The sequence below is a fragment of the Nicrophorus vespilloides genome, unplaced genomic scaffold, assembly GCF_001412225.1.
Source record: "Nicrophorus vespilloides isolate i.1.1-1 unplaced genomic scaffold, Nicve_v1.0, whole genome shotgun sequence".
NCBI classification, from domain to species: Eukaryota; Metazoa; Arthropoda; class Insecta; order Coleoptera; family Silphidae; genus Nicrophorus; species Nicrophorus vespilloides.
This window is the reverse complement of record NW_017095863.1, coordinates 1-11,819: the sequence shown is the minus strand read 5'-3', so window position 1 is coordinate 11,819 and position 11,819 is coordinate 1. Positions and strand designations below refer to the sequence as shown.

Sequence of the window (11,819 nt, the reverse complement as noted above, 5' to 3'; positions counted from 1 at the left end):
TATATTAATTGGCAAGTTACGAGTATTAAATACACCTTCATAGCAGGCTTGGATTCGTCGTTGTGACGCCAAACAAGGCAATTTTTCGATAATAGTTGATAAATATTTGCATATTACTTGGCAAGTTACGAGTATTAAATACACGAAATTATTCATAATTATCATTAAGTACTTAAGAATTAGTTTTATTATAACAATTTTTCGTTCTAACTTATTTCACCTTTAAATAGTTGATAAACTTTTGAACTTAATATTGTTGTGATTAATGCATAATTTCTATAACATTTACTTGGAAGTTAAAGTATATAATGATGCAATGAATTTGATAAATGTTAAATTTGTCACTGAAAAGTTCAATTCTCAATGCAGCAGTATAATTTATTGATGTGGTGAGCCTATCACAATGCATGTTAGGTTAGGTTACGGATCAATATTGAATAGAGGTGAAAAAAAAGAAAAAGAAAAGAACAAAAAACCAAAAAGGTAAAACGATCGTTCGGGGGAGGATTATTTTTAATGTGCAGAGATGGAAGTCAAGTTAGAATGCCCGACAGACACACATTCCACCCTCTTAACATAAAAAAAAAAAGACAATAGACTTTCGCCCCCCCTATTTGCGATAAAACGAAACGCATACAAACAAGTGCGTGCATTTTTCAGTTCGGAGACGGCGCCAACCGCGATTATTATTTATTCAGCTAGATAAACCACCCCATCGGCGTAATGTTACTTGTTAGCGTTCGTCAAATGGAATAGTCTGATTGTAATTGGAGCGCCCGTGGAAAGGTAGCGGTGTTTCCTGGAAATCTTGAGAATAGAAAGGGAATGATGGATCAAGGTTGCCTCGGATCGGATTAAGGGGAGTCGGGGGCGCACGTTTCTGTAGGGGAGGGGGAGGGAAGGGAAGGGAAGTGCGCGCGCGCGTGGTCATCAACCCCCTTAGGAAAGCCACGACACACACAGAAGCGTTACGTGATACACCCTTCTCACTCTCACACCCTGTACACTACACCCAGAAAGGGCTAATACATATATCTATATCTATATATACACACAAGTATATAGACGTAGAATATACAAACACGGTTGGTTCGTGTGTGTGTGTTACGTGTGTTTATATCGAACGTTGCGATCCTGAAAAGTCGCGTCGCTCCGCGCACCGAGTGAAGTAGTAGCAAAAAAAAAAATATACTTCATCAACATAGCTGTGTGTGGAAGACATTAGAAAACAAAGGAAAAGCTAAAGAAAACGTACGTGGAAATTGGGGCGCGGAAAGCTATGGCGGCAAGTGCGCGCGGAACCGGGACGACCCTCTGATCTTACTTGCTCAACGAAAAACGAAGAGAGATCAAACCCGGAAACACGGAAGAAAATTCATTTTTTTTTTCGGATTGAACGACGAGAGAAGCACGGAAACAGGTTCGTGCCAAAATTACGTTTTTTTTTTAAATTTTAAATCAAAGAAACAACACAATAAAGAAAATCAATCGAAACGAATCAACGACCTTCCCTTTCGCAATCTGACATTTCCTCCACACAAATCGAAATTAAATAAATCAAACAACATTCGAATATCGATTGTGATGCGATGTGTTTTTTTTTTGGTTGTTTGTTATTTAACTCCTCAAACGGTGGCGATGCGACAACAATCGCTTCTTTGTCCACCACCACCAGAATCGATTTATATAACGTCAAGTTTATAGAGAATTGACCGTTCGATTTCGTTATTGTCATACATTTTTTTCTCTGGTTGACAATTGCAACAATTGACACATGTCAATTTTGCTGTTGTCAAATACAATAGCCTCTGATTAAAGTGTAGTTGTGTTATTCATGTCTTTGTTACTATGGAAATGTCAGGAAACGTGCGAACGCTGACATTTTATAGTCAACCGGATGCGCTCGTGTCTTTGTTGCTATGGAAATGTCGAATGTGATGCGAATTTGCATGAATATAAATTATATTCAACTCGAGTTTCCGCTGTTGTCATTATTACATTTTTTTTTTTAGTTGATAATCGCAATTGGCACATGACATTTTGCAGTTGTCAAACTGTTTTTGTTGTTATGGAAATGTCAAGAAAAGTTCTAATAAAATGCTTTTACAGTTGACATACATTTATGAAAGATGAATCAAAGCTTCAACTTTTTTTTGTCGGGGTGCGGGGGGTGGGGGTGGTTTGTGTTGTACGAGAATTTCAGGCGCCTTTGAAACCTTGGTTCGGGTCCAAATATGGGAGAAAAAAACACATTTTCCATGCGATCAATAACACAACTCTATTAATTGTAAATGATGTAGAACTTACATTTATTCCAATATAAACCAGTAAATTGTCTTTTTTTTTTTCTTCAAATTATTACAAAAAAAAATGTTTTACTAATAAAAATTTTGGAAATGTTACAAATTTCTATTAGTATTTTAAATATATATATTTTTCCTTTAAGATAAATAATGAAAATCTTTGTTAAAAGAAGGAAATTGGATTTTCTACCTGATCCATATCTTAAATTAGATTCTTGAAGTTCAAGGTCGTGTCTCAAAGCTTCCTCCACCTACTTGTTGTTCATCGCACAGAAATAAACCTTGAACATCCTTGCAATGAAGTCATACGTTCTTTTAATAGTACACTTCATTACTTTGTTTCCTTTCTTTTAGTAAATTAATTTTGCTAATTACAAGTTTTAACATCATAAACCAATTTAAAGAGATATAATAATTCCAATGTTTTGGAATCCAGGCTGTTACCTCGAGGAACTCCAGATCGTAATATTATTGAAATCGATTAAAAAACAAATGTTTCAACTAATAATATTAAGTTTCTGTCGTTTTATAATCAGGAAAACACGAAACAACGGTTATTATCCAATTATTTAGTGTTATCAATTCCTTCATCAGATTTTCCGTTAATTGGAAAACACACTTCCATTTGTCAGGGCGTGCTTGCTTTCTGACCCTATCCTGTCTACGAAATAAAAAAAACCAAATCACTTAATTATCTTAATGGAAAAAAAGAAGGTTTAGAAGTGTTTCGTTCATTTCGCAGGTGGACTTCGGCGGAGGATGAAGCAGTTCGCGGACGAGATCCGAAGACACATTGTGATGACGAAGACAGGAGCGCGTTCGGCGGAGCATCAGATCAAAAGGATTTAGCGAACTAAAACTTTCGTATATAATAGAAAGGAAGAGAAAACTTTGGGAAGATGGGTGAGAAACAGGGTTCGACGATTTGGAGCCAGCTGAAGGCGATGCTCATCAGGAATATCCTGCTGAAGAAACGAGAACGACGGAAGACCATAGCGGTAATTGGATTAAATTGGTAAAGTAGTTTTATGTGTGGTTCATGTGCGTATTCTGCAGGAGGTGCTGCTGCCTTTATACTCGCTGAGTATTTTGATCGTGATGAAGATCTTCATCCCGAATCCGAACTTCCCGCAGGTGGACACGCCGAGGGGAGAGGCCAAGCTGTTCAAGCACATCCAACACATGACCAACTACACGGTGGCCGTCGTCCCGAACACCACCGAAGTTCAAGTTTGGTTTTGAAGAAAAAAAACAAATTGCTTGTATCTTACCTGTGTTTATTCCAGAAATTCTTGCAAAACGTGAACGAACTGTGGCGCGATACGTCGGATCAGGAGTCCGTTGAACCTATACACTGGATCTACTTTCCCAGTAAAGAGGAGTTGCTCACTAGTTATTGGAAGTTACCGAGTTCAGTGCCGATGGCCGTCATCTTCGAAGAGCCGGGTCCCATCGACGGACCATTAAGGTTTCCTCATCATTTCTTCATCTTCTTTTTAACACTTTTTAGTTTTGGTATTTGAAGGTACGAGATCCGAGCGAATCCCTCCTTTCACGACATGCCCTCGACGACGGCTTACTACAGTTCCCCTGCGAGCTGCAGGCAGACGACCGCTCTCATCAACGGCCAACTATCAGCTATTATTCCCATCGAGACCGGAGACAGTTGTCCGGTGAATCAGTACTACTATTCCGGATTCATTGCGCTTCAAGCGCTCCTCGACTACACGAAAATTGGCGTAAGCAGACCACATCATCATCAACAACAACAACAACTGCAACAACACCAAAACATCAAAAATATTGCAATAAATCGGATCATTACGCACGAACACAAGCCCGCACGAACGAACACCACGCTTTTTACACCACGAGCAGCCTTCTTTCAGTTGCGCAGTATCTTCAGGCACTCGTTTTGTTGTTGTAGATCGACACAGGAAGGGAGGTGCGGGTGCCGGAGCTGCTCTTGGAGATGTTCCCGAAGGAGGCCTTCACCGGCAACTGGATGGTCGCCTTCCGCGTCGTCATACCCCTGTACATGGTGATGGCGCTCTCGCAGTTCATCACTTACCTACTCATATTGATCGTTGGAGAGAAGGAGAGGAAGATCAAGGAGGGCATGAAGATGATGGGATTGCGCGACTCCGTCTTCTGGCTATCTTGGTTCATCATCTACGGCATCTTCGTTCTCGTCCTCTCGACCGTCTGCTGCGGCCTCCTCTACGTTTTACGAGTGTTCCAGAACACCAATCTCTTCGTCATATTCCTGCTCATCTTTCTCTACTCCCTCTCCATCATCATGTTCGGCTTCATGATAACACCCTTCTTCGACAAATCAAGGGTAAGTCAAAATACATTTACCAAAAACTCAACTAACAACAACATTAGACAGCGGGAATCTTGGGCAACTTCGCCGTCATCATCATGAGCCTCTTCTACTTCATACAAGTCTTCGTGGCCAACTCCAACTCCGTCACCTTGTGGTTCGTATCGCTCATCAGTTCCGCTGGATTCGCACTCGCCATGGATAAGGTCAGTATCTAAAAAAAAAATATATGATTACTTCGGATATCTAATAAAGCGATTCAGGCTCTCGTCATGGATCTATCCGGCGAGGGAATCAACTTCGAGAACCTCTGGTCTTCGGGGACCGGAATCCCATTCGGCGGCAGCCTCATCATGATGGCCTTCGACATCATCCTCTACGGATTCCTGGCCTACTACTTCGACAGCGTCATACCAAGTAAACGCAATTTCCGTTATTCCAACAAATACCAATCAGAGTACAAATCTAATTTTGAAATATAATTCAAATTCAATCCGTAAATTTAATTGAATCACGTAATCCTTGATTTTCCGCCATATTCGTTTTTTTTTTGTTTGTTTGTCTATAAACAAAACACGACGCGTTCCAAACAAACGTCACACGTTACACATCGGATTGAATCTCCGGTTTGTTCGAATCGATTCGCGTCAAGATAGAAACGTTAATTTAAATTGCGAATTGCATAATGCATGTGTTGCGAAGCGGTCGCGTGAGAGGCGCGAATTTAATTGGAGTGTTTATTTTTTTATTTTGGTTTGGTTTGGTTTGTGTTGCCCAAATTTGCACCCGAAACGCGGCGAATCTGAAGGATTTAACCCCATTACGTAAGGTTTTTTTTTCTGTTTATTTTGCTTATTCAAACTTACCCAATTAACGAACCCCAACAACGAACAGCGGCAATCTTCATTGAAAATCTAACACCGAACACAACCCACGCCGTCCATCAACAACAATGTATTTATCATTTGTCATTTCCATGGCAATAACAAAATAGTAGCTTTAAGTTGTTTTCCATGGCATTCTACGATACTCTTCAAAAATTAGATTTACAATATATTAAGAAATATGAAATATTAATAATTTTTTTTTTCGTAATTTCAGGTGAATATGGAATCAAGAGATCGCCGTTCTTCTGTTTCAGACCTTCGTTTTGGTGGCCCAAGCGTCGTGCAGAGAACGTAAATAAAATTCACAAATGCAACAAAGCAAATTAAATTTCAAAAAATATTTTATTTAAATTTCAGATTCCTATAGTTAATGGAAGTTCGGTAGGTTCTTTGAACAACGTCGGTTCCGAAGAGTCGAATTGCGACGTGGAGCAGGTTCCGAGAGAGATGCGCAGCAAAGAAGCAATCAAGATTACGGATCTATTCAAATCATTTCAAGTAAGCAATATATTTTTGTTAATACTTTATTGATTGATTGATTGATTGATAATTTCTCTCTTTTTTTTTTTAAAGTATTGTCGTAAACCAGAAGTGAAGGCTGTGAATGGCATAAACTTGACGATCTATGAAGGACAGATTACAGCGATTTTGGGACACAACGGTGCAGGAAAGACGACTCTGTTCAATATACTCACAGGGTTGACGGCGCCGACGTCCGGAACGGCTTATATCTTCGGTTACGACGTCAGGTGAAGTCTAAATGACTGAATTAAATTTCAGTTTTATTTATTGTTGTTTTCTGGTGCAGAGATCCGAACGATATGGATCAAATCAGGAGGATAACCGGGGTGTGTCCGCAACACGACATCCTCTTCGATAATTTAACACCGAAAGAGCATTTGGAGTTCTTCGCTGCGGTTAAAGTGAGTGCAGTTTTTCTGTGTTGCTAATGTAGGAGGTGTTAACTTTTTGCAATTTTTAGGGTATCCCGAACGGTTTGATCGAGTATGAGGTAACAAAGACTCTGCGCGATATCGACTTGACGGATAAGGCTAATTCGTTAGCGAAGCACTTGAGCGGTGGACAAAAGAGGAAGTTGTCTGTGGGGATTGCGGTTATCGGAGATCCAAAGGTATATGCTCTTACGTAAGTTTCGAATGATGTGAATGAAATTGTACGGTTGTAGATTATAATTTTGGATGAGCCCACGGCTGGTGTGGATCCCTACTCCAGGAGGCACATGTGGAACGTGCTGCAAAACCGAAGACACGGAAAGGTGATTCTGCTGACTACGCATTTCATGGACGAAGCGGATATTTTGGCCGATAGGAAAGCGGTGGTGTCAAAGGGAAAGGTGCGGTGCTGCGGAACTTCCCTCTTCCTGAAGAACAAATTCGGGATCGGCTATCATCTGACACTGGTGCTGGAAGGTATGCGCATCAATTTATTTAGAAGTTAATGTGTTTAGTAATCCGATTCCGATTTAGGAGCGTGCAGGGAGCACGCGATCGCCAGATTGGTGACCTCGCACGTGCCCAAAGCGGAAAAGGCGCGTCGCCACGGACGGGAGCTGAGCTTCATCCTGCCGCACAACGCCGTAGATAATTTCGCCCAATTGTTCCAAGCTATCGAGCAGGAAATCAACAACAGACAAAGCCGACTAGGTGCGTTTTCAGCAGAACCAACACGAATCAACAAATAATTGAAACCGTTGCTAGGTATTTCTTGCTATGGCGTCTCCATGACAACCTTGGAAGAGGTGTTCTTGCACTTGGAGCGCGACGAAGAGACCGAATTCACCATGGACAACCTCTCCAAGAAGATGGTGCGGAACAGAGCTTTAAGTCGGAGCTTAAGTCTGCAATCGAAGAGCACCAGCTATCAATCGCTTCAGAACGAGGCCAACAACATCGAGAAGGACAAAGGTTCTATAAATAGCTAATTTCACGCACTTAAAATAACTAAATATTCAATTTTTTTTAGCCATCACCGTTGATTTGCAGACAGTTGGATTGGAAAGCATAAGCGAAACTAAATCTCCAATTACCGGTTTGGGCTTGGAGAAGGTGGAGGTCGATCCCGGAGTGTTTCAAACTCTGTTCGCGCTTCTCCGGTTGCGAACTCTTCGCTTGGTGCGCGACATCCAGAAGCTGTATTTCCTTGTGATCCTTCCGTTGGCCTTGGCAGCTTTGGGACTTTATCTGAACAGGATACAGAGTTGGGAGCCGAAGCAGAATTCGCTTCTGCTGAACGGTGCGCAGATTTATGGAAAGGGATCGAAGATTGCTATACACAATGCGACTTGGAGCAGTTTAGATCCGATGCTGGATCAGTTGAACGCTCTCGGTATTAACGATTACACATTCTATGATGGTAACTTTAGTTTGCTGCTGGATATCTATCCGCATATGGCGGCTCTGAACGTGAATTCGTTTTCTTATCCGGACGTCAGCTTGACGTTGATTTATAATGACACGATGCAGCACAGTTTGCCTATAATGATCAATTTGATTAGCAACGCCATCTACAGGTGATTTGATTTAATTGGTGGGTTTTGTTTAAATTTAATTTTATGTGTTTATTAAGGTTGATGAGTCCGGAGCGTTTGAGTCACGGGAATTGGGAGCCTATAGAGGTGATGGCGCAACCTTTTCCTCAGACCGTGCAACCGCAGGAGTTCAATATGGGCGTCTTCACGACGGCCACCTTCATCGGGATGATCTTCGTGTTGGTGCCAGCTTCTTTGGCAATCGATTTGGTGTACGATAGGGAGATTAAGGCGAAGAATCAGTTGAGGGTCAACGGGTTGAGCTTTTCCATGTACTTCGTCACGTTCTTCATGGTGCTGGCAGGATTGATGCTTTTCATTTGCGCTGCGCTTCTCCTCATCGTCATCCTTTTCGATATACCCTCGCTCAGAGATCCTCCAGCTTTGGTCACTCTCGGCGGACTCGTTTTACTCTATTGTCCCGCCTCGATACTCTTCAGCACGTGCGTCAGCTACATCTTCGATAAAATGGACTCGGCCCAATCTATCCTCCCGAACATCGCCACTTTCCTGGGATGCATTCCGTTCGTTATGGTCACATTCTTGGACATGCTCAGAATCGGTGAGTATTTTCCAAATCCTATAGCATTGAAGTTATTAACAATCTTCTTTCAGCTGGAAGCGCCACTTTCATCTTGCACGTTTTCTTCTCGCTGGTCAACACCATGTACATTCCCTACGGCATAGTTTACTACGTGCAAAGAGTTTACTTGATGTGCACGGTGAACAGCGCTTGCACCAACTTGACGTTCGCCGATTACATGTCCGACGAGATCATCGTCATGGTCGTCGGTATTCTCATCCACATCCCGCTCTGGTTCTTCGTGCTCGTCATCTTGGACATCAAGAAAGGAGGCGGAAAGATCGGAGATGCCTTCAAAATGTTCCGAGTAAACACACACACAGCAAAAAGCACCAATTAACAAACAATTACAATGCAAATAATTACTTGCAGGGAAAATCCAAGGAAGTGTTCGACGATGTCAACGACATAAGCGACGTCGGCGAGAACGAGGACATCGACGTTATTGCTGAAAGGCAAAAGGTCACGACGATCCTAAACTCGCACACACAGAATCCTCCAGTTGTGATGGTGCAAAATCTGCACAAGGAATACACGAAGAACGATTACAAATTCTCCGAGTGCTGCTGCAAGCGTGAAGAGCCGACGACGACGAAGGTGGCCATCAGGAGTTTATCTTTGGGCGTCGACGCCGGAGAAGTTTTCGGTCTGTTGGGACACAACGGTGCAGGAAAAACCACAACGATGAAAATCATAACCGCAGAAGAGGCAGCTACCAGAGGAAGAGTAAGTTTTTCATAAGAAATCAATTGAAGTTAGTAATTTGTATTTATGTTTAGGTGCAAATTGGCGGACAAAGTATTACGTCGAATAAATCGGACGCGTTCAGATTATTGGGTTATTGTCCACAACACGACGCTTTGTGGAAGAACATCACTGTTAAAGAGCATTTGGAGTGTTACGCGGCAATTCGTGGTGTTCCACATAGTCAAATATCCGGGTAAGTTACAAATTTCATGACATAACTATAATGACAGTTCAATATGTCAATTATTTAATGAACGTCAAAAGTTTTGAAGAAGTTAAAGATAACTATAATGACAGTTCAATATGTCAATTAATTAATGAACGTCAAAAGTTTTGAAGACAAATTGTATCATTTTCATTTATTATTTCAGAATTGTTAACTTGTACTTGTCCGGTCTGCAAATACACGAGCACGCGGATAAGCAGACGCATCAATGCTCCGGAGGAACGAGGCGTAAATTGTCTTTCGCTATGGCGAGTATCGGTAATCCCAAGGTGGTGTTGATGGATGAGCCAAGTACAGGCATGGATCCAAGGAGCAAAAGGTTCCTGTGGGACACGATCTTAGCTAGTTTTCAGGTAAACAAATAGTGATGTTTTCGATATGAAATTTAAACTTTGCTGACGTTTAGGGTAAAAGGGGTGCCATCCTGACGACGCACTCCATGGAAGAAGCGGACGCCCTCTGTTCGCGAGTCGGTATAATGGTTAAAGGAGAACTTAGGTAAAGTAATATTTTGTTTGATAATATTGATTGTTATTAATGATGATTATGTTTTAGATGTTTGGGGTCGACTCAACATCTGAAGAACATGTACGGAGCAGGATACACGTTGGAAATGAAGCATCGAGGAGGCGATAAAACCCCGACCAACGACAGACACACCGAGCTGAAGGAGTTCGTGAACTCTCTGTTCCCGGAAGCAACGCTTCAAGAGAGCTTCGCCGATCGTCTGGTCTTCAGCGTTCCCCAACAGAGCGTACCGTCGTTGGCGAATTGCTTCACGCAATTGGAGAAAGGTTGAAAATGAAGTTGCCTACATCACAAATCACATTACTAATTAAATTCAATTGCAAACAGCGAAAACCGAGCTCGACATCGAGGAGTACAGCTTCAGCCAGACGACACTGGAGCAAGTGTTCCTGAAGTTCGCGCAGATCGATGAAATCAACGACGAATGATGAATGAATCAAAAGAGGAATTATTAATTTATATTCAAGTAACGAATTTTTCGTTTGTCTTTTTTTTAGCGCAATTTGCTACCACTACAAGATAACTAAACATTATATTAATTAAGTAAAAAGAAACCCCAACCCGAAAAGCGTATTTAAACAAAAAAAAATAACGTACTTAATCAAAAACAAAATAATTAAGTAAATACAAGCGGATTTACGATTAAGGATACAAAAACTATATATATATATATATGATAAAAAAAAAGCAAAAAAAAATATAATATTTCGTAAAAATAATGGTACAATAAAGATTTCAATTAATTTCGATTGTTTTGTCGGTGGTTATTGTGTAAAGAAACATCTGCAAGATGAAAAATAAAAAAAGAAGAAGTTATGAACTAAATGATTATTAAATATTAAATTATATCAATTTTACGAGAACAAACAAATTGTTTATATACATATATATATATATTGATTTATTGTTTCGACGTAATTTGTTTATTTTTTAGCGAACATTAAATATTGTGTATATTTGAAGAAAGATTATTTAAAAAAAAAATTATATATATATAATAATATAAATAAAACACTCGAAATACGCGTTTTCTACACGACTCCTTTTATTTCATCATTACCCAACAGTGAAAGATGTGATTATAGAAAAATTGTCTGCACATTTTAAGATTTTTCTCAGTAACCGTACGTCGCATTAATATTAATTAACACTCTAATGAAAGATAAATATTCAGGTTTTCTTTTTAGCTACTAAAGTTTTCCTGTAATTAAATTTCAAAGTTAATAATGATCAATATTAATATATGAAAAAACTTTAATATATGCAACACTATTTACATTAAAATATTAAACAAACGTTTATGGATAATAAATTAGTCTTTTACCTTGATAATTAACTTTTTTCTTAAATGAAATACGCTAAATAAGTACTTTGTGTCTATTATCTAAAGAGCAAAGTTATATTTATAGATTTTTTTTGAAATTTTGTTTCCAAGTGTCAAATTTGACAAGTATTATATGAAGAATTTTTTGATTGGTTCAATGAAATGTCTAATTTGACAAGTATTATATGAAGAATTTTCTGATTGGTCCAATGAAATGTCTAATTTGACAAGTATTGTATGAAGAATTTTCTGATTGGTTCAATGAAATGTCAAATTTGACAAGTATAAAAATTACGGTTGAGTACGGTTCGTGCAGTCGTCGAGTGTGGTTGGTGCCTAACCTCAAT

At 39.9% G+C, this 11,819-nt stretch overlaps 1 protein-coding gene across 1 annotated transcript; it reads left to right on the top strand.

Moving 5' to 3' along the window:
• The first annotated feature begins 939 nt into the window (after nucleotides 1-939).
• On the top strand, nucleotides 940-10,826 carry LOC108566928 (ATP-binding cassette sub-family A member 5-like). Its single transcript, XM_017927066.1, has 25 exons — nucleotides 940-1,420; nucleotides 3,046-3,301; nucleotides 3,360-3,533; nucleotides 3,590-3,771; nucleotides 3,829-4,042; nucleotides 4,231-4,644; nucleotides 4,692-4,835; nucleotides 4,893-5,046; nucleotides 5,731-5,807; nucleotides 5,874-6,014; nucleotides 6,090-6,265; nucleotides 6,325-6,439; nucleotides 6,499-6,648; nucleotides 6,703-6,946; nucleotides 7,004-7,180; nucleotides 7,235-7,441; nucleotides 7,500-8,046; nucleotides 8,103-8,626; nucleotides 8,680-8,954; nucleotides 9,020-9,373; nucleotides 9,427-9,587; nucleotides 9,766-9,973; nucleotides 10,027-10,118; nucleotides 10,176-10,414; nucleotides 10,476-10,826. The coding sequence occupies exons 2-25, from the start codon at nucleotides 3,203-3,205 to the stop codon at nucleotides 10,574-10,576; spliced, it is 5,169 nt and encodes a 1,722-aa protein (XP_017782555.1). The 5' UTR covers nucleotides 940-1,420; nucleotides 3,046-3,202; the 3' UTR covers nucleotides 10,577-10,826.
• Nucleotides 10,827-11,819: the final 993 nt, after the last annotated feature.

Coding starts and splice junctions, on each gene's coding strand:
- LOC108566928 (XM_017927066.1), top strand. CDS start 3,203: ATGGGTGAGAAACAGGGTTCGACGATTTGGAGCCAGCTGAAGGCGATG. Junction 3,302..3,359: donor AACGACGGAAGACCATAGCG/GTAATTGGATTA, acceptor CGTATTCTGCAG/GAGGTGCTGCTGCCTTTATA. Junction 6,440..6,498: donor AGTTCTTCGCTGCGGTTAAA/GTGAGTGCAGTT, acceptor TGCAATTTTTAG/GGTATCCCGAACGGTTTGAT.